The sequence below is a fragment of the Sphaerodactylus townsendi genome, linkage group LG02, assembly GCF_021028975.2.
Source record: "Sphaerodactylus townsendi isolate TG3544 linkage group LG02, MPM_Stown_v2.3, whole genome shotgun sequence".
NCBI classification, from domain to species: domain Eukaryota; kingdom Metazoa; phylum Chordata; class Lepidosauria; order Squamata; family Sphaerodactylidae; genus Sphaerodactylus; species Sphaerodactylus townsendi.
In genome coordinates this window covers 20,771,431-20,796,201 of record NC_059426.1, presented here as the reverse complement: position 1 = coordinate 20,796,201, position 24,771 = coordinate 20,771,431, and the positions used below count along the sequence as shown (strand labels likewise).

General features: G+C 44.9%; 3 protein-coding genes across 5 annotated transcripts in view; 2 read left to right on the top strand and 1 right to left on the bottom strand.

The window, feature by feature from the left end:
- The window catches only part of LOC125426207 (aldehyde oxidase 3-like), a 343,943-nt gene that overhangs the window by 153,356 nt on the left and 165,816 nt on the right, over positions 1 to 24,771 (top strand). The gene's annotated exons all lie outside the window — the stretch shown is intronic.
- PPIL3 (peptidylprolyl isomerase like 3) lies at positions 2,265 to 14,270 on the bottom strand. The gene is made up of 8 exons (XM_048486448.1): positions 14,141 to 14,270; positions 11,592 to 11,677; positions 8,974 to 9,020; positions 7,645 to 7,719; positions 6,803 to 6,896; positions 5,685 to 5,752; positions 4,533 to 4,651; positions 2,265 to 2,673 (listed from the first exon to the last, which is right to left on the bottom strand). The coding sequence occupies exons 3-8, from the start codon at positions 8,974 to 8,976 to the stop codon at positions 2,547 to 2,549; spliced, it is 486 nt and encodes a 161-aa protein (XP_048342405.1). The 5' UTR covers positions 8,977 to 9,020; positions 11,592 to 11,677; positions 14,141 to 14,270; the 3' UTR covers positions 2,265 to 2,546.
- NIF3L1 (NGG1 interacting factor 3 like 1) lies at positions 14,211 to 24,462 on the top strand. Of its 3 annotated transcripts, XM_048486437.1 has the most exons (7): positions 14,211 to 14,345; positions 17,536 to 17,979; positions 18,668 to 18,833; positions 19,797 to 19,923; positions 22,500 to 22,638; positions 23,239 to 23,322; positions 23,798 to 24,462. In XM_048486437.1, the coding sequence occupies exons 2-7, from the start codon at positions 17,544 to 17,546 to the stop codon at positions 23,980 to 23,982; spliced, it is 1,137 nt and encodes a 378-aa protein (XP_048342394.1). In that variant the 5' UTR covers positions 14,211 to 14,345; positions 17,536 to 17,543; the 3' UTR covers positions 23,983 to 24,462. The 3 variants fall into 3 exon arrangements, with proteins under 3 accessions (XP_048342394.1, XP_048342392.1, XP_048342393.1); XM_048486436.1 differs by lacking the exon at positions 14,211 to 14,345 and having other exon boundaries at positions 14,529 to 17,979; XM_048486435.1 differs by lacking the exons at positions 17,536 to 17,979; positions 18,668 to 18,833; positions 19,797 to 19,923; ... (1 more) ...; positions 23,239 to 23,322; positions 23,798 to 24,462 and adding an exon at positions 14,973 to 17,424 and having other exon boundaries at positions 14,231 to 14,345.

Sequence of the window (24,771 nt, the reverse complement as noted above, 5' to 3'; positions counted from 1 at the left end):
ATAAATGTGAATTAGCTTGGAAGAAACAGGAGAATGTCATAAAGAATTCTCAGCTGATACAACCCTTTCCCAAATTCCTTGGTGATAATGTCAGAGCAGGAATAACTAACATTTCCATCTATTTAATAACATTCACTACTTTTAAATATGTAAAATGTATATTTCTGCCTTCACAAGAGTCACCAGCATGGCTAACAATTGAAAACAATAAAAATCACTGGTTGTTGTGGGTTTTCCGGGCTGTGTGGCTGTGGTCTGGTAGATCTTGTTCCTAACGTTTCACCTGCATCTGTGGCTGGCATCTTCAGAGGTGTATCACCTCTTCAGAAGTCTGTTACACACTGTGTCCAGTGAGAAGGGAATATTTAGTGGGGGAATATTTAGACTTCCTCGCCAACAGTATGTAACAGACTTCTCTCTGTAATATACCTCTGAAGATGCCAGCCACAGATGCAGCCAAAATGTTAAGAACAAGATCTAGCAGACCACGGCCACATAGCCCAGAAAACCCACAACAACCAGTTGAATCCGGCCATGAAAACCTTCGACAATACAATAGAAATCAAATTTTAAAACCATTAAACTCCGAGTGGCCCACGTAACACATAATATAACTTGGGGAAATTCCTGGAGATTTGGGAGTGGAGCTGCGGGAAGGTGACATTTGAGGGACCTTACAGGGATACAATATCATAGAGTCTACCCCACTCCCCCAAGCAGCCATTTTCTTCAAGGAAACTGATCTCTATAGACTGGAGAGAAAAGTTGTAATACCAGGAATTCTCCAGCCCTCACCTGGAGGTTGGCAACCCCACAACATAAGGGGACAGATTAAATCTCCCTGGGGGAGAGTTCTGGAATATCAGTGCCCAAGGTGAGGTTACCGTGCAAAGAGTTTCATACAAGCAGACGCTAATGCAAGGATCTCCACATTGGAGTACAAACTCTGACTAAAACCAAGCACTAAAAGAGGTTAATAACAAGATTGTTTTGCACACACACAATACCAAAAGCAGCAGCACTTACTCTTTTCCACAAATCAGACTGGGATGCCACGCTAGGGCACTGAAGTTGCAGGCCTCCTCACCAACTCAAAGAACATCAACACTGGGTATTCTGCTGGAGGCCATTCAACATATCTGATTTGTGGCTGGTGGATAAAGGACAGTCGCACCTACCTTTCTTGGAGTTGCTCATCCCCCTTCTGATACCCCTTACCCACAGAAATTAGAAGCAGGGCCCAGCTGCAGGTCACTGACTGCTGTTTGAGGGCATTATTTAATTACGCCAAATGGACACCACTGAACTCTTGAAGGCTACACATCTAGCCCTAATTCAAGAGGACCAGACTTGGAAATTTTAATGCAGCGAGTCAGCTAGAATTACTAACCAAACAAATATGTCTGCACAAGGAAAACAGGAGAGCTTCAACTGCTCGGGCTGCTATTTCCTGTGGGTAGGACATTCGATCATAAAATGTGGACCATGAATTAAGAGATAGTCAAACGAAGCCTGTTTAAATGTACCATGTGATGCCCCGCTTGTTAAGAATGGGGTCTGTAGCTGAATAAGCAATACTTGTATGGAACAGAGTGAGAAAGTATATGCTACAGCCACACAGTTATAGTTTGGCTGTACTCAACAGGAGTTCCTAACCACCTCAGAAACATTAAAAAAACACAGTTGGAAGGAACCTCAAGGATCATAGTGATTCTAGTCCAATTCCCTGCATAATACAGGACATTCACAACTACCGTTCTCCCGCAGGGACCCCAGCTGAAGGAAAGCAAAACAAACAAACCCCCCAGGATCCCTGGCCAATCTGGCTGAAGGAAAATTCCTTCCTGATCTCTAAGCAGCAATCACCATGACCTTGGGCATGTAAGAAAGAGCCAAAAAAACCCCCAAGCACTGATTCATCTCTTCCTGCCCTGTGCTTCATGGTTTGCCTAAGTTCACAGAATCAGCACTGCAGTATGTACATTACACAATACAGTTTTATGATTCAGCACATTCCAGTTGGACATTATCCAGGATTTTAAAATAATTACAAACTGTATCACTGGAAGATGTGGAATTGGGTTTTTTGTCCAGTCAGGCTTACACATCCACAAAAAGAAGTTAAGTCTAGAATACAGTTGTCAACGCACTGTACAAGCTGCAAAAAATTACATACTTTTTTATTGCCAACAGAATATTATCTGGTCTCCCTGCAAATGCCCTCATTAACAGTTTCCTTAAGTGAAAAGAAGAGGCACACAAGATATTTAAAATAAATCATGTTTGAATTAAGTAACCTTAAACAGGGAAAGGTAGTTTCATATTTCATTTATATAATTCCCAATGTGTTTTTGTTTCTAGCTTTGTTAAAAATGTACAACTTCACACATCGCAATGAATCTTCTCTCCTTCCATGGAAATACTGAGATTAGGAAAGTCAGAAAAAGCTTTGGCAAATCCTCGATTCCAAGAGCAAATGCATGAACGAGCCCATCGCTCTTCAGAAGTCACTGGCAGTTAATTCCAAGCAGCCTTTCTGGAATCTGTCACAGAGCAAAAGGGTTTGCGTGGATTGTCACATCTTTAATGTGAACGTCATTAAGAGGCCGAAAAGTCTTTTCATTCACAGGCAATTTTTCCAGCTCATCCAGGGTGTCCAGACCATCAATTACTCTGGGGATAATAAAAGAACACAACCATGAGACACATCTTTGCCTTACAGTCAATTTATCTTCTAGTCCTTCCACAGAGCTGCACAGAAGTTCCAAAACATTGGGTGGAACTGAGGAGCTCAGGAGAGCTCCCACTGCTGGGTGGCCCCTTATGTGTGCAGCACTAATGCAATGGCCATGCAGCGAGCCCAAGCGCAGTTTACAGGAAACGTTGCTTACAGCACTTCAGCTTCCTAGCAGAATCAAAAAATATCAGCAGTGGCGTAGGAGGTTAAGAGCTCGTGTATCTAATCTGGAGGAACTGGGTTTGATTCCCAGCTCTGCCGCCTGAGCTGTGGAGGCTTATCTGGGGAATTCAGATTAGCCTGTGCACTCCCACACATGCCAGCTGGGTGACCTTGGGCTAGTCACAGCTTCTCGGAGCTCTCTCAGCCCCACCCACCTCACAGGGTGTTTGTTGTGAGGGAGGAAGGGCAAGGAGATTGTAAATCCCTTTGAGTCTCCTGCAGGAGAGAAAGGGGGGGATATAAATCCAAACTCTTCTTCTTCTTCTTCTAAATATTTCTGTAGGTACCACTGCAAGGAAATTATTACTGTAAGAAAAACTCATTCAGATGGAAGCTAGAAAGGGGGTAATTCTGCATATTAAAATAATTTACAATAATTTCCCTGGTAGACATTTTTTTTAAATCTAAAATTGCTGCTATTTCCAATGTCATCTTGATTTTTGTCAGACACGTATATGTGTCTGTATGTATATGTAGTGTTGGTAAAAAGTGCTATCAAGTCATAGCTGACGTGGCAACCCTGCAGGGTTTTCAAGGCAAGAGACATTTGGAGGTAGTTTGCCACTGCCAGCTTCCACGTGGGCTGAGAGAGTTCTGAGAGAATTGTGACAATAGGCATTGTCAGGGTGGGGCTGCCGGGGGCTCAAGTCCTGGGCGCAACCTCTGGGTGTCATGTGAGGGGCCCATATGGCCACCCCCACTCCTTCCCCACTTCAGGAGTGAGGAATTGGAAGATTATGCTTTGCATGTATATTAACTGACATGTGGTTGGAAGGAGGGCTGATTTTAATGGTTTCGGGATGTGATTTTATCATGTATGTTTTAAATCGTCAGCTACCTTGATGATTCTTGTAAGGGCAAAAAAGCAGGATATAAATAAAATAAGTGTGGACTGTGGGTACAGAGCAGTGGCGTATCTGCCTGGGGACATGAGGTTGTCTCCACGCGCCATTTCCTACCCATACACCTCTGGTAGAAAGCACAGCTTTTATGCTTCCTACTGAACTGCCACCTTTATTAAAACAATGGAACCCCTGAATTGAATACACATAAGAATTACAGAACGTGGATGGATCCAACAGTGGCATACCACTTGAAACAAAGGAGGTTTAAGATTAAGAATTGGAGCCCAATTGAGCATCAAAATTCCATATGTAGGTACAAGGCTTTTACCAGCCAGTTCAATAGAGAAACAAGACAATCTGTTACACTCATTTGATTGAGTCCTAAATGAGTCCTAAATGAATCCAGACAAATAAGGTTTTCTGTACCTATAGGATGTTTGTGTTACATTTAAATCACCCTCTCAGTTTTTCTTTCGAGTGTCTTTTTTCTCAATTTGCATTTTTGCAGCATTGGGATTCAGCAAGTGAAATATATTTGACAATTTTCTAATATATTGCTTCTTTTTATATTATATTATTATCACCCCAGAGTTTGTAGAATCATAGTTCAAATCCCTCAAGAGCCCCCAAAGCTCTATCACGCCCCCCCCCTTCAAATGATCACTGTTTAGACGGGCCAGCTCTCTCCCTGCTATTCATACCACCAGGGTCAATGAGGCACTACTTACTTCCCAAACACGGTGTATTTCATGTCTAGATGCGGCTGCTTGCCGTAGGTGATGAAGAACTGAGATCCATTTGTGTTGGGGCCGTTATTTGCCATAGAAACGACTCCACGGACACTGTGCTAAAAGAAGAGAAGCAGGAAAATTGAGGAGGTGATAACACCTTGGATAAAAAGGCTTATGTGGCCCAGCTTCATCCCCAGGTTTTCAAGATTCCCACTATTTGAAAAAGTTTTTCTATGTTCATATTTTCTATGTACATATTTTTCTGTGTTTTATAATCGTATTCCAATATGAGAAGTTTTGTGACTTCATTCATGTTACATTTTGCATAATTTAATTCAGGGGTGGTCAACCAATGTTGCTCCAGATGTTCATGGACTACAATTCCCATCAGCCCCTGCCAGCATGGCCAATTTAATGGATCACACTTTGCTCCAGTTCTGTTTTTACATTTCCGGTTGATTCTACAACTCTGTCATTGTTTACTGAATGTCTCGTCCTGTTGATTGTATTCTCTCGCTCCATGTCATCCCCTTGAGTCCAACTGAGAAAGGTGGACTATAAAAGACGCTGACAAATAAAAATCAAATAAATATTGAGCTGACTAGCAGAACTCTTAGACCAATGGAGCATCTTTGTGCTTTCCTGGGCCCTTTCTGTTTGTGTGTAAAGTGTCATCTATCTGCAACTGACTTAGGCGACCCAGTAGGGTTTTCAAGGCAAGAGTCTAACAGCATTGATTTGCCATTGCCTGCCTCTGCATAGCAAACCTGGTATTCCTCAATGGTCTACCATACACGTACTAGCAGGACCAACCCTGTTTAGATTCTGAGATCTGCCTAGATTAGACTAGCCTGGGTCACCCAGGTTGCGGGGGAGGGTGTGCAAAACATATCAAATCCCTCTAAACGTTTTCGTCTGGCTTTGCTCTAATGTAGAAAAGGAAACAAACCTGGAAAATTGCAGCTCTACAAAAATAAGCCCTGTTATTTCTACAAGAACCTCTGCATTCCCCACTCAAGCAAAAAAAGTGTTCTGCCAATCTCCCCTTAGAACAGCAATCCAAGTCTAATCTCCGTGTTGATATTTGCAGATTTCCTGGCTGTAAAACCACGACATTTACATAACAAATTTGGAAGAAGCAAAACATACCTTCAAATATTCACTGAATTCATCTTCAAATTTCCTCCCCCAAATGCTGTTTCCTCCTTTCCCAGAGCCTGTGGGTGAACAATAGGGAGGTGGGTAAAATTCCATGAAGCTGGTTGCCAGTCACGACCGCCCACGCCCAGCACAAAAATACCTTCAAGTCTTCAGTGAAGAGGACTCAAGAAAAAGAGCTGTCTTCTCCCACCTGTGCATGGGGTTTGAAACATTTAATAAAACAAAAGAAGTCTCTTGTGCTGTTCAGAATTAACTCCCTCTGTTCTTACCTTCTCTGTATCCCAATGCACAGAAGTGAAGACTCTCCTCCTTACTTCTCTCCTTAACTTTCTATGAGTGTCAGAAAACAGTGGCAAAGTGGTAACTAACGTAAAAGCTAATGCTACCTCAACTGGTAGGAAGAAGGAAGCTGTGAATTACCGTATATACTCGCATATAAGTCGAATTTTTCAGCATATTTTTTGCAGACCCCTGCACTAGGAGGTCCTGGGTGAATACTCAGGAACCTTGACAAGTGGCTAGTCAACTAAGCAGCATCGAGGCCATGAAGGGTGCCACGAATTCCATAAACATTGCTCAGTTTCCAGTTAGTCCACACATGATGTTTTAGCTGTCAGCAATCAGGACTCATTAGTTCCCAAAGTCTGGGAGGGACTGTTTCTCTTTACGTGTGTGAAGACCAGCATGTCATATAATGTAAAGCTGGCACCTCTATCTTAATGTGATGCCAGTGTGCAGCCAAGGAGCCCTTAACCAAGCCGCTCTCTCAAGCTCAGCTCCCCATTCTCAACACAGCGATTGAAAAACTCCAAGGATTACCATTTCAAAGACTAGTGGAAAGTGGTTTGAAGACTCTCAAAGTCTACATCAATGCTAAGCATTACTATTATGATTGGCCAAGATGCTTCGGAATCTTAAGCAATATTAGACATCACACTGATCTGACTGACTGAGATTCACCATTTAAAATTCATCATTAGAAGCCACGTTTGTAAAATTTGCACAGCAAGTTAACAGAATCATGACACCACTTCCCATAACGATGGTTTGCTTTGACACTCTTTGCTACTGCTCTGAAAGTCTCAATAAGTAACAGAATGTTTTACCTGCTGGATCTCCTGTCTGTACCATGAAGCCTTTAATATTCCTGTGAAATAGGCAGCCACTGTAGTAATTACTAGCACAGAGAGCCAAGAAATTCTAAAGAAAAGAGAGACTGTTGGTTAAGATCTGAGACAGAAGGACATGTGATATAGCCACACACAGACAGATACTCTTGAATTCTGGGTAAGAGTAATTTTTGCCCCCAAGACTTGCACACTCTTCTACTACTTAAATTCCCTCTCCCTTTCCTCTCCAGTATTAACTGTAATTAGCTTTAAACTACACTCTGAATTCTGGGCTCTAAGGGAAAGGACGAAAGAAATTAAGTAGAAGAGAGAGGAAAGTAACTTAATTATGGCTAAGAGGTTGGGAGACGGCATAGCTGACCCAGGGCTAAGCATCGAGATTTGCAAGTCTAAAAAATACTCTCTCAATTACAGTCTATCATTTGTATGCATCACACTACCCAAGGATTCCAAGGCCTAGAAACTGGCAATGTTCTGAAAACGGGCTATGCCTTTTAAAAAGGTTTTAGGAAACCAAATCTGCAGACGAAAGAGCTTGGTTTGTTGCTGTGCCAAAATTGAGGCATGAAAACATTTAGTCCAAAGGACACAATGCTCATTTAAGGATCTAAAAAACCACAGAAACAACACTAACCTAATCTACTTCTCCGATTATGCCCTATTTATTTACATCCTGGATAGTCTGCCTTTCTTGCTGAAACTCAAGTTGGATGACACCATTAAAGGAACACCTTTGGTTTCCAGATCTGAATACTGGAGACAGCTGCTAACATCAGACAGAGGCAATTCCGGCTCTCTATTCAAGGTGAGCTACTTACTTCGCACGCCCTGGGGGTTCGTTCACAGAACAGCTCAATTTTAATGTCTCCCACATCAGTGTGCAGCGTCACTGCCTGTGGAGGACAGAAGAGGTTGGGTCTCATTATTTGTTGACAGAATTCAAACTGAAACAAAGCAACCAAACTGAAAACTCCACCCAAGCTACCGCAGATGGAAATTAACAGAACTAGTTCTGCACATGCAAAAAGACAGTTAAAATAACTAACTCACTGCTAGTCAGATGGTGGTCAGTAGCCTATTTTGGGGACCTGGTTACGGCAGGAAGTGTCATCAACCAGTAGCCAATATAACCACCCCATAGGGTTTTCAAGGCAAGATATGATGGTTTGCCAACACCTTCCTCTGTATAGCAACCCTAAAATTCATTGGTGGTCTCCCATCCAAGTACTAACCATGGCCAACACTACTTGGCTTCTGAGCTGTGGCCTGGACCAACCAGATTAGAACAGCTCTTAAGATCATATAATTATTTCCAAATCCAGATCTCTTTTTAGTTATTTCAAATTTCCATCTCAACATGCCTGCAAACAATATCCAGATGTAAAATAGGTTTTCACTCTTTCCCTTATAAACAGACTTTCTGAGCCTCCCCTGGGGAAACATTACTCGCACATACAAATGAAACGTATATCTACAAAAATGCAATTGGCAACAGTGGAGAAAGCCCAAAAGGTGCAAATCAAACCTGAAACCCACAAAGAAAAGTTGCACACAAAGCATTGCGCCTAGGTTTTATGCAGCCTGTACACATTTAACTGGATGCACGTTACAAGAATATATACAATTTAAGCTTAACTCAAGAATGGACATGATTAGACAAAAGTTCAAGTTTCCACTCTGCCATGGAAGGGGCTAGTCACCTTAACCTAGTCCACAGATTGCTCTTGTAAGAATACAACAGATAAGAAGAAGAAGAAAAAGAGTTTGGAGTTATACCCCACCTTTCTCTCCTGTAAGGAGACTCAAGGTGGCCTACAAGCTCCTTTCCCTTCCTCTCCCCACAACAGACACCTTGTGAAGTATGTGGGGCTGAGAGAGTTCCAAAGAACTGTGACTAGCCCAAGGTCACCCAGCAGGAATGTAGGAGTGCGGAAACACATCTAGTTCACCAGATAAGCCTCTGCCACTCAAGTGGAGGTGTGGGGAATCAAAGCCCGTTCTCCAGATTAGAATCCACCTGCTCTTAACCACTACACCAGGCAGGATGACTTTGAAGGCTGCTTTGGATTCCCACTGGGGAAGAAAATCAGTAGTATAAGTATCTACATAAATACATGCAATAAAGGCAATGAAACACTCAGTCTCACCATCTGTACCGGCCACAAACACGATGTGTTCACGACCTGAAGAATTTCTGAAAGAACAAAACAGTTTGACTTGCAGTTTCAACAATCAGTGCCACCCAGAAGTTCTTGGGTTAAATGTTTTAAAAGTGTTATTTATGTTTTTATAATATTTTCATTAATTTTCTCATTACAGTTGACAGACAAAAAAGGAAATATAGAGCAAAAAAACCAAAGGAAAGGAAAAAGAAAAAATACAGCTATCCAAGAACTGAATGAGTGTTAACTCTAGCACACTGGATCTCAAGATTACAAAACTGATATCATTAGGGAGAACATTACTGTTTTAAAATTCACTCCCTAAATATTTTAAATTTTTTACAACTATATTTATGGCAAATGGAAAAGTTCAATACAATCAACTGCACAGACAGTAAACACTGTCATAGAGTAGCATGATCAACGTGAGGTCGTTATCAGATAAATTTCCACCCCTAAAAAAATTATGAAGGGCTCTTCCAGGTGTCCACTCGTTTTCTTCCATTATGTCAAGGGCACCATTTTATATTGAGCAAAGGGTATCTTATGAAATCCAAAACACTACCATGGAACCCATGGTAGTGTTTGTCTGTAAACAAGCCTTCCCAGTTTAGAATAATTTTCTCCCAGGTAAGGGTCCAAAAGTTTGCTGCAATCTCAGCCATTCACATTTGTGAAGTGATTTCCAACAAAATAACTGAGATTCGCTTCTGAGCAATGGGAACCTTTCCTTGGATCCTCTGGAGCACTTCCGCACATGGAAGGATTTCTGCTCACGAAGCGGGACTTTCCTGCCTCCCTGATTCTGTTTCAGATCAAAATACTGGTTTTGGGGCCAGGGATAGCGTCTCAATATTTTGGGCTATGGGAAGAAGGAGGGCAAGAAAGTCTCCCTGAGCAGACAGAAAAGCTCCAGTGAATCCAAGCCTCTGCCTGCAATCTAGGTCACTGCACAGAAGCAAAGGAGAGCAATCAAGCTGGTCTAAATCCTTTTCTAAAATATCTCTTTGTTGCCGCATCAAGGATATAATTTCTTCCACTTCAATCACCAAACCACTCCAGTTTCTAAAACACAGACACCCCTGTTCTAGCCTGAGCTAAGCATGAGCATCTCAAAGGATGTCTGACCATGCTTACACTGTAAGGAAAGATATTTAATGTATCACCAAATGTATTTCCATCACCACTGAACAGTTTGGAGTAGCTCACCAATATGTCATAGCGCATGCATTACTTCTCTTTATTCCTTAAGACTGTTGTGCTGATTTTTCTATGTTGCAACAATGAACAGTGGAACGCTTTGTCGGAAGGGGAAAAGCCAGTGGCCTTACATTTATGGAAGCCCCCAGATCAATCACATGGAAAGACACAGACAGCAGAAGCAGGATTAGGATGAAGCAGAGATTGAGGTGAATGCAAATGTAGTGCTATAGTTCTTCCGATTAATTCCACATGGTTAAACACCCTGCAGCATAAGAAATAGCCACTAGCTCCCCTGTCATAGGCAGTAAGCATAAAATGATTGAGCACATTTCTTCTTCTGCAATTAAGAGTCATTCCAGCAATCCCATCCAATTAAAAGAACAGAAGTCTGGTTAATGTGGCATACTGGTTAGCGTGTCAGCCTAGGATCTGGAAGACAGCGAGGGATAAAGGTTCCGACTTGGCAGGCAACTTCCTACGCTTTGCCACCAGTGCCCACTGCTTCTGACCAGCAGCAGCAGAAAAAGGGAAGGGAAAATAGTGTTGCATGCAAGACACTGTTTACGTCTATCTGCACACACCCCGCAACTCCTGCTGGCTGCTAATGACCAGCTGGCAATCCTTCTGTGAAGTTCCCACCCAGGGTTACTTCTCCGCCCAGACACTTCCTTATTAACCAGCCTCTAGAATAAAAGGAAGATGGCAAGAGGAGCATTTAGGCTGCAGTTTGTTGTGCAATTTGTTTACAGTAACAAATTTATGAGTTCACCTGCCCCTCATTGCCTCCACACCTGACTCCAGTCCGCCCCACAGGACCCTTTACCAGCTGCCTGTAGTCACTGCAACCTTACCACAGGTTGGGCACTGAAGTGGAATGGTCCCAAAAGAGGAACGGGATGCTCTCCTTGCCAGGAAAGCTGCCTCGCTGGTCCATGGGAGGACCTGGGTCCTAATGTCTTCTCTGTTTCATGGCCAGATGATTCTCCTCCCTTGCGGCCTTTTTATTCCCTTCCCTCCTGCCATACCCTTTCAGGACCTCCTGGCTTGCATGTTAGGGACCTCCCAGGGGATGTGATCCTGGCAGACTTTGGCCCTGCCTGCCTTTTAGATACACTTAAGAATCCAATCCTGCCTTTCTCTCCTCTGGGCAACTGACATGTTCCCTCTTCTGGGGTTCTTCCTGGGTTTCCCCCACAGTTTCCCCCATTTCAGAATACCAGGAAATGTGACAAAGATCCAGGTTGAAACCCTCAATGCCACGGAGGCTTGCTTGGTGACCCTGGCCCAGTCACACTGCAAGCCTAACCCAATGAAAGAGGCAATAAGGTAAGCTGCTTTAGGTCCCTGGTGGGCAGAAAAGCAGGGTATAAATGAAGAAAATAAAGACACGTTGCACTCACAAGGTGACTGTTGAGATGTCTGAAGCCTCCTTCACAGCAACGTCAAGACTCAAAGGTATCCTGGAGGCATTTATCTTGACACCATACTAAGAGAGAAAAAGATGAAGAAAAAATGGCCAATAGGTATTTATCCTGTTCAGCGAACAACCCGAAGCACTTCAGAAGGAAGGGAAATGAGCTGAATGTCAAGGCAAACATAACCAACTTTTGTGGAAGTTGGCTTAACTACTAGAGGAAGCCTTCCGAATCCTTCAGAGTGACAGCGTGGCTGCTTCTCACATAGAGAATGAGATATGTGGAATGTATCATGTTTTAATTTATTATATTTTTATATTCCCCCTTCCTCCAAGGAGTGCAAAAGCAGCAAATCTGTAGTGAATGTAAAAAGAAACTGGAGTCTGGCAGTAACATGGAGACTAACAAGATTTGATTCCAGCAGAAATTTCCAGGGCGTGGCGCCTACTCCCAGAACTGTCTTTAACAGTATTATGGGCTTCCAAACAAAACAGTGTGAGATATGTATACATACACACACGTGGTTGCAGAAGTGAGCATAATACTAAATCAAAGGCAGATGCCAATGTCCACTTATTATCATAAAAACTAACATTAATAGTGTTCATTCTATTTAGTAAAACATGCTAGATACGAATTTTTCCAATAACAAATATTTATAGTTTGGTTTAATATTTATTTATTTATTGACAGCAAGTCACAACATACCGGTACATAGATTAGCAATTGCCCAGCATGCCCATGTGGTAAAACAGCCCTGCCTACTCTTTCAGATGCAATAAGTGAATCCTGGATAAAAATTAAAATGCCTCCATAGTTTGTGATCCACTCATCCAAAAGAGCATCCAAAGAAGGGATCTCTAGCACTCGACTATTTAAGCAGGAATAAAAAAAAAAATTAATCTGTGAAGTGTCACATAAATTCCTCTTTATTTTGGCTGCTATTCTGTTTGCTCTTGAGTTTGCACTCAGTGCACAATCCCTACTGTTAAATGCACCTTTAAGCCCTCAGGGTACTTGTACTTCCCTGCTCAGCATGATATAGTGCAGTGGTGGCAAACCTTTGGCACTCCAATTGGCCATACTGGCAGGGGCTGATGGGAATTGTAGTCCATAACATCTGGAGTGCCAAAGGTTCGCCACCGCCGATATAGTGGTTCAGAGCATCAGACTAAGATTGGGGGTGGGAGTGAGTTCAGATCCTTGCTCTGTCGTGGAAGCCTGCTGGAAGGCCTTCAGCCAGTCATTCACTCTAAGCCTAAGCTAACTCACAGGGTTGTTGTGACGATTAATACATAGAGGAGAGGAGAATGATGTAAGCCCATTTGGGTCCCAGATGGAGAGAAAGGTGGGGTATAAACGGAATAAGATAAACACTAATAAGTAAAATAGCCGCAGGCACAGCACTGGCAGGATTGCTCTTGTTGGGGTTTTGCAAGTGTCTGTCACATCTCCTAAAAGGGTTAACTCTTTGCATGTAAACAAGTTGCTGATGTCACTATTCATAACTTGATCTATTGATTAACTACTGGTCAGTCAGATAGCCATTGCTCACATGTTAGTGAGCACGTACATGATACCGCGTTTCCCCGAAAATAAGACAGTGTCTTATATTAATTTTGATGCGCTATGTCTTATTTTCAGGGGATGTCTTATTTTTCCTGTGTTCTGTTCGTCGGGCGTGCTTCCAAACAAAAACTTTGCTACGTCTTACTTTCGGGGGATGCCTTATATTTCGCACTTCAGCAAAACCTCTGTCTTATTTTCAGGGGATGTCTTATATTCGGGGAAACAGGGTAAGTTATGAAGTTAATTTCTTTGTTTGAGCAGGATGAAGCCATGTGCTGAGACAGCAGAACAATACAGTTAGCAAGATGTGACCAAACGCAGAGATATGTAGACAAGTAACAGGAAAGAAAGGATTTATTTTACCTCCACGTAATCCTCCCTTATAGTTAGTAAACTTATCTATATCATTTGGAGCAGGAAACGAGTTGCAGGAATTTGGAGCAGGAAAAAGAACCAGAAAGAAAGAAAACAGGGGGGGCGGGGACAGCAAGCCCTCCATCCGGGAACCATTTTTTAGGAATCCGGTAGTGCAATGCAAAAACGCACATATTTGAAGGGAACCAGCACTCAGCACTACTTTGCACCCCCATAAATAAACCCACACGATTATGTTCCCCCTCCTTCCCGAGTTGTGCGGGAATATCGCGCGAATGGCGCGGGATCCAGGCGTTCAATATACTGAGAGTGTCTACTTGGAAATAAATCTATTCTATTTAAGGTTGTCCTTATATCTTGGAAAGCAGGATTGCAGCACCCCCGAAGTGGGCCATTTTTGCTCCTCCGAATGCAACGGGATTATGTTTTGCAGCCTAATTTGCAGCTCGGTGCTACTTTGCAAGGCGCAAAATAAGGTGTCTCTCTCACCGGGCTTTCTGAAGGCGTTTGCATTAATACAAGCAAGTGAAAAGCGGCCCCTTTTCTCCTCAGCATCCCTTCCCAGAGAGATCCCAGCCCCGAGAACTCACACGAGCCTCGCCTGCTGCTCCTTCCTTCCCAGGGTGGCACCCTCGAGAGCGGAGGCGGCGCCTGGGCTGAGGAAAAACCAAAAAGGCGGCTCCCAGGCCTGCAACTCGTTTCCCCGCCTCGCTTTGCAGGCCGCTTTGGGCCTCCCGGGGCTGAGCGACGTTTGAGAGGCTGGTCGTTGCAGATCCCGCGCCTTGCTCGGCTCAGGTACATTTTTAAAGAATTGCAATTTCGAGAGGGCGGCTCATCCCCTATTCTAGTGCCTGCCTGGGTTTTTAGCTGCAAGCGGGTTGCCACCTCCAGCTTGGGAAATTCCTGGAGATTTGGAGGCAGAGCTGGGGAGGGTGAAATTTGGGGAGAGCCGAGGGGGGGGGGGGGGGGGGAGCTACCAGTGATGCCAGGCAGCAGAGCTGGAAAAGCGCCGCCTATAAAGCCCTGGGTTGAATGCAGTTATAAGTAAGGAAAGGACTGTGGAAATAGGCCATAGCCAAACGAGTACGGGTGCCAGGCATGTTTAGATGCAGGTCAACACCATACTGACAAACCCATGCCACGTTTTGACTATTTATGTCCTCGCTTTGAGTGGGCGGACATCTTGATGCTGGGCTGATCCCACCCACTGCTCAGGGAGGCAGGACCCTTGCTGTTTCCCGCGCTCTGGAAAGCCCGGGATCTCCGTTTTGTTTGCTGCCTCCCAAGGGGCATTGCTTCCTGTTGCACGCCCGTCTCCTTTTGGCCCGTCCGGTAATCTAGTTAGTTCCTGGCTGCTCTTTGCAGTCGCCTTTCCCCCCCTGGCGAGTCCGGACGCAAGAGACTGGGAAGGTTTTTTTGCAGGACGCCACCGCAGCCCTGTGTGCACGGAGGCCCTTCGGAGTCGCCACGAGGGCGAGAGGGAGGTGAGGCACCGAAAATGGCCACTCGGAAACGAAGGCGGTTGATGGCGGGAAACCCAAGCACCGGCTTACAAATGGCCAGTTCGACTCCTCAGGGCCACCATGACGCCGGCCCGCCCAACAGTGAAGGCGCCCGAGAGGCTCCCGTCGCCACCCCTTCGACCCTTCAAGTCGTGCCAGCCAACCCTGTGGGACTCCTCGCGATCCACGCGTCTGCTGGGACGGCTGTGTGGGAGGATGGCGCGCAGACCCTCCCTGCTTTCCTCCGTCAGGCGACGGGCTGGCAGGATATTTGCATGACGGAGCTGACCGCTTTTGTCAGGAGGCTCGTGAGAGAAGAGCTGCGGAAGGCCGACCTGTCTGCGCCTCTGTCTGGAGGGTCCGCAGACGCTGTCCAGAGATTTTCTCCCTCCAGATTTTCTCCCTCCAGAGAAAGCCCCAAACATGGGGATGGACAAACCACATCCCACCGAAACCCTGTCACGCAGCGACCACCCGAGGCCACTAGAAGAGCCCCTGCCCGCTCTGCCATTGCCAGGGCTCGAGGCGTGGAAAGGCCCTCCTCGCAAGCTGAGGATGAAGGGGGACGGGGAGGATTTTCCACCGATGAGGAACCCCTGGTGGAAAAGCGACCCCAATCCACACGCCTGTTCAACTCCAAGGACTTCCAGTACTTACTATCCAGAGCCGTGTTTGCCCTAGAGCTAAATGAGCCTCCTAATCCAAGGGTGGGCAGGTCAAGGGGGGAAGGTAAGCTTTTTCCCAGGACCACCTCCTCGGTCAGGTCGGTGCCTTTCCCCGAATACTTCTATAGGCTGCTGATGAAAGAGTGGGCCGAACCTGGCTCTAAAAAGCAGTTTCCAAAGATCACCGAGAAGCTTTATTCCTTGACCCCTCATGTTATGGAGTTGTTGCGGGTTCCCTTGGTGGACGCTGCCGTTATTGCGTTGCACTCCACAAACCTAATTGTACAGGATGAATTAGGATCCCTGAAGGACGGCCTAGACGATAGAGCAGACGTCGCCCTACGGAAGTCCCACAAGGCCATGGCCATGACTATCAGAGCAGCCTCCACCGCCGCCATAATATCCAGAGCCGCCCTCCTGTGGGCCCGCCAGCTGGATCAGCTCCTTGCTGACAGCAGCCCAAGGGTAAAAAAAGAAGTCCGCCTCATCCTCAAAGCGGTCAGTTTCCTGTCAGATGCCTCGCTTGACTCCATGGTTTTCACAGCCCGCTCCATGGCCAATGCTTCTGTAGCTAGGCGCGCCCTGTGGCTCCGAGCCTGGGAAATGGATCTTCACTCCAAATCTACAGTAATAGCATACCCATTCCAGGGTGGCAGATTATTTGGGGACTCCCTTGACGAGATCCTGGTGGAGACGAGAGAGAGAAAAAAGGCCATGCCCACATTTTCGCAAACCTTTCGCTCTCATCACGTCTTGCCACGGGCCAGGCAAGATCGAAGGCAATCCCACTGGTCCTCTCAACGTAACTCCCACTTGGATAGAGCTTCCCAGTTCCAGTCTTACAGGTCAGACAGACCTGGCTGGCTGGCCACACAGGGGAGGCCATGATGCCAGAGACCTTCCAGGAGGAGGCAAACTGCAAGAGTTCCAAAATCACAGCCTTCGATCTCAACCAAACCTCTTGAGTTCAACAAGCCATGTAACAAGGCTGTATCATAGAGTTCTGCAGACTGCCCCCAGACTGCTTCCTCCTGTCCCCTACATCTCTTTGGACCATAAAATACATAAAGATATCTAGCCATAAGCCACCACTGAAAACACAGCCAATAGAGCCAGTTCCCTCTTCCAAGCATCAATGCAAAGTTTACTGTATATTATTCATGGTATCCAAGAATAATGGGGACCGGACGCCCCTCTTCAAGTATGTCAACAGTTCCACAAGCACATCTGCATAGAAATACTACAATTCATTACCAAAGCCCTGCTACCCAAGGCCTTATGAACTTGAATCAATCTCATGGAAGCCTACCTACATGTTCCCATTTTTCCAGGGCATCACAGGTTTCGCTGTTTTGCCTACAACAGCAAACATTTCCCATTCAGGGCCTTCCCCATCAGTTTGGAGTCAGCTCCTCAGGTCTTCTCAAGGGTACTCATGACTGAAATGTGGGCTTGAGGTCCATTTTGCAAGCCCTGGTTACAAGAGAATCCTGTCAGGGCTAATAACCAGGTTGGCCTCAATAACAATTTAATGTTATAACCGTGGTTAAAGCAGCCCATGCAAAAGTGGAGTATTTGCTTATTAGAAAGGGATGTAAGGCCTTCTGTATACAGAAAGGAATGCATACATTGTCACAGAGGCACAGAAAATGGTGTGACTGAACAATTATCTGTGATGTCTAAGTACCATTTGTTATCAGCCCTGCACTGAGAAGTCAATCTAGTTCCTGAAGATGACTGGTTTTAAAGTAGTATTTTTTACGTTTGGTTTCCTGTTCAGTGTTCCTAATTGTGCTTTGCACCTTCTTGGTTCTTTAGAAATCTGCATGCCACTGTCCTTTCTGAAACGGGCTCCCCGAAAGCTCTTGTGTGTGCAGCCCTGGATTGATTTGAGGTCACAGTCCTTCATGGATCTAAAAGTTTTAGTTTCGTCACTGAACGACTTTGCTTCGCTCTCTCTGGCCGAAAGCTGGGACAACGTGGGCCTCCTGGTAGAGCCCAGCCCTCCCCACGTTGTGAATACTCTCTTTCTAACCAATGACCTAACAGAGGAAGTGATGACGGAAGCTCTGCAGAAGAGAGCGGATCTCATCCTTTCCTATCATCCCCCTATTTTCAAACCACTCAAGCGTATAACGTGGCAAACGTGGAAAGAGCGCCTGGTGATTCAAGCTCTGGAAAACCGAGTGGGTATTTACTCTCCCCACACAGCCTACGATGCAGCATCTCACGGAGTCAATACATGGCTGGCCAAAGGATTGGGTGAGACATTCCTAATAAATTATACATTTTCAAGTGTTTTCTGTTAGTGCTAAGCAAAATTACTTTGCTGTTGCTGATTTAGTGTTTGTGGTTTCATGTTTTAAAAATATGTATGTTTGCTATTGTTTATGAACCGCTTCACAAGTCTTTTTGACCAAAAAGCAAGTGGAAAGTGTTCCATATGAACGAGTACATACATGAGAATAGCTGGAACCTGTCTACATTACATGTTAGTTCCCCACCACCACCACCACCATATTTTTGTTTCAGGTGGGTGGCTGTTTTGACCTGCACTAAAAGCAAGATTTGAATCAAGAGGCACCATAAAGACCCATGAGATTTCCAGGGTACAAGCTCTTAAGAGTCAAATCTCCTTTCATTAGGTATCTGACTCTCAAAAGCTTAAACTCTGACAATCTTATTAGATTTTAAGATGCTGTGGGACTTGAATCTTGTCCTTATAATATGATTGTGCACGCTGCCTGCCTATGCTTATAAAGCAAACTTAATACAATGATTATAAAGCACCGAACTTTACTATCAGGAAAACTGCTGGTGCACAGATGAAATGTTACAATAGTGGGTAAAATGTCATTTACTTTAAAGCATGAATTAGCTGGAAGATGAGTAGAGTTCTGCCAGATGTGTTACAGTAAACATTGATTTCCCCCTTCTGTCTTTTCCTTAGGTGCCTGCTCTACTGCCCCTTTGCACTCGTCTGCTTCTTCTAATTACCCTACTAGGGGGTGTTACCGGGTTGAATTTAGTTCTTGCTCTACTGAAAACCTAGAAACAGTCTTGTCCAGGCTGCGTGACATGCCAGGTGTATCACTCATTGCAACACACCCTGCCAGGTACTGTTACAGGCTGTGCGGGGATATTCCTTTGTGCTGGTATTCCAAGGTCAGATGGGCGTAAATCTGTCCATGTGAACAAGATATATGTGAGTAAGTGCACTTTACCAAGCAATCCTTGTGGAATGGTAGAAAGTTATTATGAACCTGCAAGTAGAACAGGGGTCCTCAACATAGCACCTATGGGTGCTGTGAAACCTGCCAACATCTTTTCTGGCTCCCTCCAGGTGTTTTTGCTGAGCAAGGTTTCTGGTTGACTATTGAGATTTGATTGGCTGTGCAGTTTTTAGAATGTTTCTTTGGCAGTAGCTGCCAACACAGCACAGGGATCTGCATTATGTTACTGAAGTTACATTGGGGCAGTAGTTTTGTGGTCACGTCCATCCTTGGGGCAACTTTGTGATTGTCCTGAGGCAACTCTTGTTACTGTCTCCACCTTGCCATGTCTTGAGTTCCAAATGTACCCACAGGCTCAAAAAAGTTAGGGACCCCTGAAGCAGAGTAATGGAAAATATCTTGATGCAGAAAGAAAGGCTCCTTTGAACAGTAACCTGTATTATAGTAACAGGCAGGCCAAAACAGTCTAGTTTAGTTTCATCTCCTATATAACGAAGGGAGCTTTGAGTCATGAAAGCTTATACCTTGGAAATCTTATTGGTCTTTAGGGAGCTACTGGACTTAGCCCTTTAGCCTGGTTTAAGTGTTCACCTCATTCATTGATATTTCTGCTAAGACAGTTAACTTGCCTTAATACAACTCCTTGTACTGCTCATATAACCGTAGGGATTTTGGATTTCATTACTGCTATCCTAAAATTGGTGCTCTTTCCTTAATCTAACAGAAGGCTCTGGATTTTTCCTCCCTGTGTGTGCAGTCTAGGGACTGGATCAGCTTCTAGTTAGATATTAACTGCCTTTAATTGTTATCCTCCCTAAGCCTGTCTGTTAACATTTTTTTCCCAAGGGTTGATGGTGAAGAGCATATGCGAGTCAGCTTGAATTGTACCCAGCATGCCTTGTTGCAAGTGGGGGCCTTGCTTTCCCAGAACACTCCTCTTTATGAAAACACTGAAATCATATCATTACAAAAGGTAAAGCTATTGTACGTGGAGGGACACCTTTTCAGTTCCTGATTTGGTTGAGAAGCAGCAGGGGTGAGGGGGTGACATGGGAGGCACTCTGGGCAAAAATCCCATAGTGTAAGTTGTTTTTACCATAGAGTTTTGCCCAGATACCAGAGGGTCTCCCATGTCATTGACAGTGTGATGATGTCACTTCCAGAAAAGACATCAACATACTGCTGGTGTCAAAGCATAGAGCTAAGACCCCTGCAAGCCAGCTAAATGACACCAGGGTGGGCTGTTGGCAAAAGTTCCAAAAATAAAAAAAAACTTCAAGACAGAATGACCAAAAAGGGGAAGATTTGTATTTTAGGTAAGAATGGGAATAAGTAAAATTGTTCTTTTCTAGCTGAAGTATTTCATTCCCTTAATTAAATCTGGGAAGTTTTCTTAATAAAGGGGGGCTTGGCTCTTCAAAGCCCTACTGCATGGGGAATTGCAAGCAATCATATCTCTCTCAGGATCCACATTCATGCTGTAGAGGAGGTTCTGGATGCTCATCTCCCATATCCCATGCACCACTGAGCAGAGTCAGCCGTTTCCATGTGCTGCTAGTTGATTGGTTAGAACTTGTGAGCCTATGTGCATGCTTAAGGGAGGAGATATGAGCTGGAGAGGAGCTGTTCTTTGTGGTCTGGGAGCATTTCTTTGGGGATGCAGGGGAAAAGAGTGAGAGAAGATGAGCTAAAGAGCAAAAAGGGGGATGAAGGAGGGATTTTAACACTTGATTCAATCTGTTGAGCTCTAATCTTGTTTATCTTCATATTGCTTAGTTTGGGGTTTTTTTTCTATAACTGAAAACTAGTAACTTGCTCCCTCACCCCACATACACAAACTGAGGCATGGTTTATATAAGGCAGCTCTACTTGACACACAGAATATAGCTGCATAAACTATATTCATGTGACATATATAACATATGATTCAGTGCATTGCTGGTAGTTCCAACCCATCCACTAAATTCAGTTACATTCAATTCAATTAGCGGTGAGGGCGCAGCAGAAGACCTGGATGATTAATGAAGCTGATCCACTGCTCTCTGTGGGCCCAACCAGCCAACTACAACATAGGGACAGGCCACAACCAGGTTCTGTGTTCCAGGCCAAGCTGAGCATCACCTCCCACACTGCATATGCTTGGGCAGCAAGCTGCCTTCCACTGGCCCAGCATGCTTAGGCAGCACACTGTCTTCTCTGGGCCAAGTGTAAGAGATAAAGGGGGGGGGCTGCAATAGGGAAGGGAGTTCCCCCATGGCCCTTGCTTGGGTTTCTGAAGGGAAGTGGGAGAATAGGATATCTTCTGCTTCCTCTTGGGACCAGCCAATGAGAATTACAATGAAACAAATGAGAGTGACAAGACAAAGGGACAGGGCATCAGTTACAGTTTGCCTATGGCACCCAAAAGCCTGGGGCTGGCCCTGACTTCTGGATTCATCTCCAGGCTCCTGCCAGTGATTCCCAGGGTTATTACTGTACCTAGGAATGTATTGTCGAAGGCTTTCACAGCCGGACTCAATTGGTTGTTGTGGGCTTTCTGGGCTGTGTGGTTGTGGTCTGGTAGATCTTGTTCCTAACTTTAGGAACAAGATCTACCAGATCCCGGCCACACAGCCCAGAAAGCCCACAACAGCCAGTTGTGCCTAGGAATGTTTTTGACCCATTGTTGGGTTACATCCAGATTAAATTTGCCATCAGTCAGCTGGAACTTTCCTGCCTCTCGCATTATATTCATCTCCACACAATGTTCCTTGGGGATAGGCATAACATGAGGGAGAGGATCAGCAGTGGGAATTAGTGGAACTTGCTAGCTTCTTCTGGATCCTCAATCCTATGGTTGATTGAAGACAGCCTTGAACTCCAGGAGTAGGCTTAAATTCTCAAAACTGAGGCCCTTTCCGCATGGCCTCTCCACCGGCAGAAATTATGCTGGTAGAAGGGAGGGGGCCATTCGCATTGGAGCGTGCAAGCGTCCCCCGCAGAGGCCGGCGCAGAAGAGGCGGCTCCGCATGGAGCCGCCTCTTCTGCGTCTCCCCCCCCCCCCACTCACCTCGTCCTCCAGCGTTGGTCTGGAGAGCTGCAGGGACCTGCCCATGCTTCCCTCCGACCTCCAGGGGTCGGAGGGCAGCGTGGGTGAGTCTCATCAGCCCTCCAGACTGACGCTGCAGGACGAGGTGAGCGGGGGGGAAATGGCGCCTTCGGCGTGGTGCTATTCACACTGCGCCGATGGGAAGGCAGCACTTTCCAAAAACCTCCCTTGGGAAGGGAGGTGGAAAGCAGCGCCTTCACACCACTCGGGGCCACACTGGACAGTGCTGCTGTTTTGGGCCCTGTGCGGAAAGGGCCTGAGTGAGAGAAAAACCAGATCTGCAGTTCTTAGCACAACAGCAAATAGATTTTAAAGCCCAGCAATTCAGTAACTTCTTAATGTGTCATATGTTATATACACTCTTATTTATGATGCCCCCATCGTAATGCCCCCATCACGATGGTTGTTTGTGGGTCTGTGTGTACTGCCAGGGTAACTCTTTAACTTCTTCTTCTTTGTAGCCTCTGCTTCACGATACCGGAATGGGGCGTTTATGCACCTTAAAGGAGCCGGTGGCTGTGCAAGTCTTGATTGAAAGAGTGAAGAGCCATTTAAGACTGCCTCATGTCCGCCTGGCCCTTGGAGCAGGGAAATCGCTGGGTATTGTAACTATAGCATTGTATTTTCTCACGAGACTAAAATGCTGGCCACATGCATGCAATCACATCCTAAAAACAACCATTTGTTCTGGGTTGTGAAGGCGAATATGTGCTTTCAGGACCAGAATCAGAGTACTTTTATAAGAGTTTTTTAAAATGGATTTAGATGGCGAGAGAATCCAGTATTGAATATATTTTCAGGAGCATGAATGTGAACTTGACTGACATGGCTGAAAAGCAGCATACATGACTTGAAACTGGTCTTCCTAGTCCTCTGGTTGGTTTTACTGTAGTTTCTGGCAGTTCCTAGAATTATTGTACATCATTTCTGGTTTTTCCCGGAAGTTATGTATGTACACAGCTGACGTTGCACCCTCTACATGTCCCCTGGAAACCTTAACTAAAACTGGTTTGAAACAACTATCCACAGCTGTCCTGAGAGCCTTTTGTAGCTCTGTTTAACTTCAATGCTAAGAATGGCACTTTAGACCCTCATGCAAGGACCTGTATGGCACCCGAGCCATTTGTCCTTTGCACAGAATTCTGTCTTTCTCTGATTAGAGCAACAAAACATTTAGCAGTACAATTTCTTGTCCTCTAGAATCGGTAGTGAAGGCGGTTGCTGTCTGTGCTGGTTCAGGATCGAGTGTTCTGCAGGGGACAGAAGCCGATCTCTATCTGACAGGTAAGAGACTGTATCCCCTTTCACAGCTTTGTGTTAAAAAAGAATCAGTTTAACCACTGAATAATCAAGGGAAGTATTTGAAGCAGCATCTTTGTTTCTTGTATATTCCCGTCCTCAAATGCTCCAATACATCCCAGTGAGGAGACTTTATACCAACATATTGTTAAATTTATGTTTTAGTCAGAGAGTTCATGTTCTTACCTCCTCATGTAGATGGTCTGCAAGTGGGAGACTTCATCATCTGTAACCAACTTGCAATCAGATGTATCATCCAAATTAGACACAGTTATGGCTGTTTGCTTCTTGCTTACGGATTAGGGTTATATATTGTGGGATTCTACTCAGCCCTGGGCAGGGGGAGCATACAAGTGCTGGTGTACACTCCAGTGCTAATGGTTGATTATTCTGTTTAAGAGATTTACAAGCCATGTGGTTTTGTGCTCTTACAAGGGCCTCATCTTGATTACATTGACAGGAGAGATGTCCCACCATGACGTACTGGATGCTGTTGCAAAAGGCATTACTGTGATTTTGTGTGAGCACAGTAACAGTGAACGAGGCTTTCTGTTGGAGCTGCAGCAACTACTGGCTACTCACCTAGAGAACAAGATTCAGGTCATTGTTTCAGAGAAGGACAGAGATCCACTCCAAGTGGCATAGGAGTTCACACTGTGAAGGTCAGAACATCAGCAAATTCTTCCAGGGCTTAACACACAAACAGCTATGATGGACAGTCTGGCAGAGAAGAATGGAAGAACCAGTTCATGTGTTCAAATCATCTCACCCCTGTCCTTTTGATCACACGCACACTGTGAGTTCCATGGTTGGAACTTTTTCCCAGATGCGAATGGACCTGATTTAGATCAGAACTGTAGGGAATTGGAGACTTGTTCCCCATTCTGGCCTCCTGACACGAAATGACTCTGGGAGCAAATATTTTACTCCACTAAAGAAACTTAACATAACCCATCCATACATCCCTTCAGTGGAGCAAACAGCACGGTACTGGGTGGCGGCGGGATGTATTGGAATTTGGATCTGAATTAGACCTACACGTTCCTAAGAATTAAGGGTCCTGAGATGCTTTGTAAACTGTTGGCAACACAGACTCTGTTTGTGAATAAATGACTTGCTGATAAACCTGTCTGCAACATTTGAAAATTTGTATCAGAGAAAATCCTCTTAATCTATTTAGATTTTCATTTTGTCCAGACTTCAATTTGTATCATTACGGTTTGCATCCTACAACTCATTCCATTTATGGCAGACCTTTTATTCATTGGAAGGAGTCTCTTAAAGTGGCAGGTTTTTCTATTAGAACAGATAAAATAAGATTCAACCTTATCTCTGTGTAGCAGCCATCCCATTGTATTGTAGCAACTCTGACATCCATAAAATACACCCAGCACTGGTACAGTCAGTCTCAGTAGAAAGTGCTGGAAAGTTGGT

Bases quoted from the DNA above. Each gene is read 5' to 3' on its own strand.
- NIF3L1 (XM_048486435.1), top strand. From the start codon at position 15,049: ATGGCCACTCGGAAACGAAGGCGGTTGATGGCGGGAAACCCAAGCACC.
- PPIL3 (XM_048486448.1), bottom strand. The intron at 6,897-7,644 runs GTAAGTAGCTCA...TCTTTTCTTTAG, and splicing joins GAACCCCCAGGGCGTGCGAA to AATTTCTTGGCTCTCTGTGC. The intron at 5,753-6,802 runs GTAAAACATTCT...GTTCACCCACAG, and splicing joins ACAGACAGGAGATCCAGCAG to GCTCTGGGAAAGGAGGAAAC.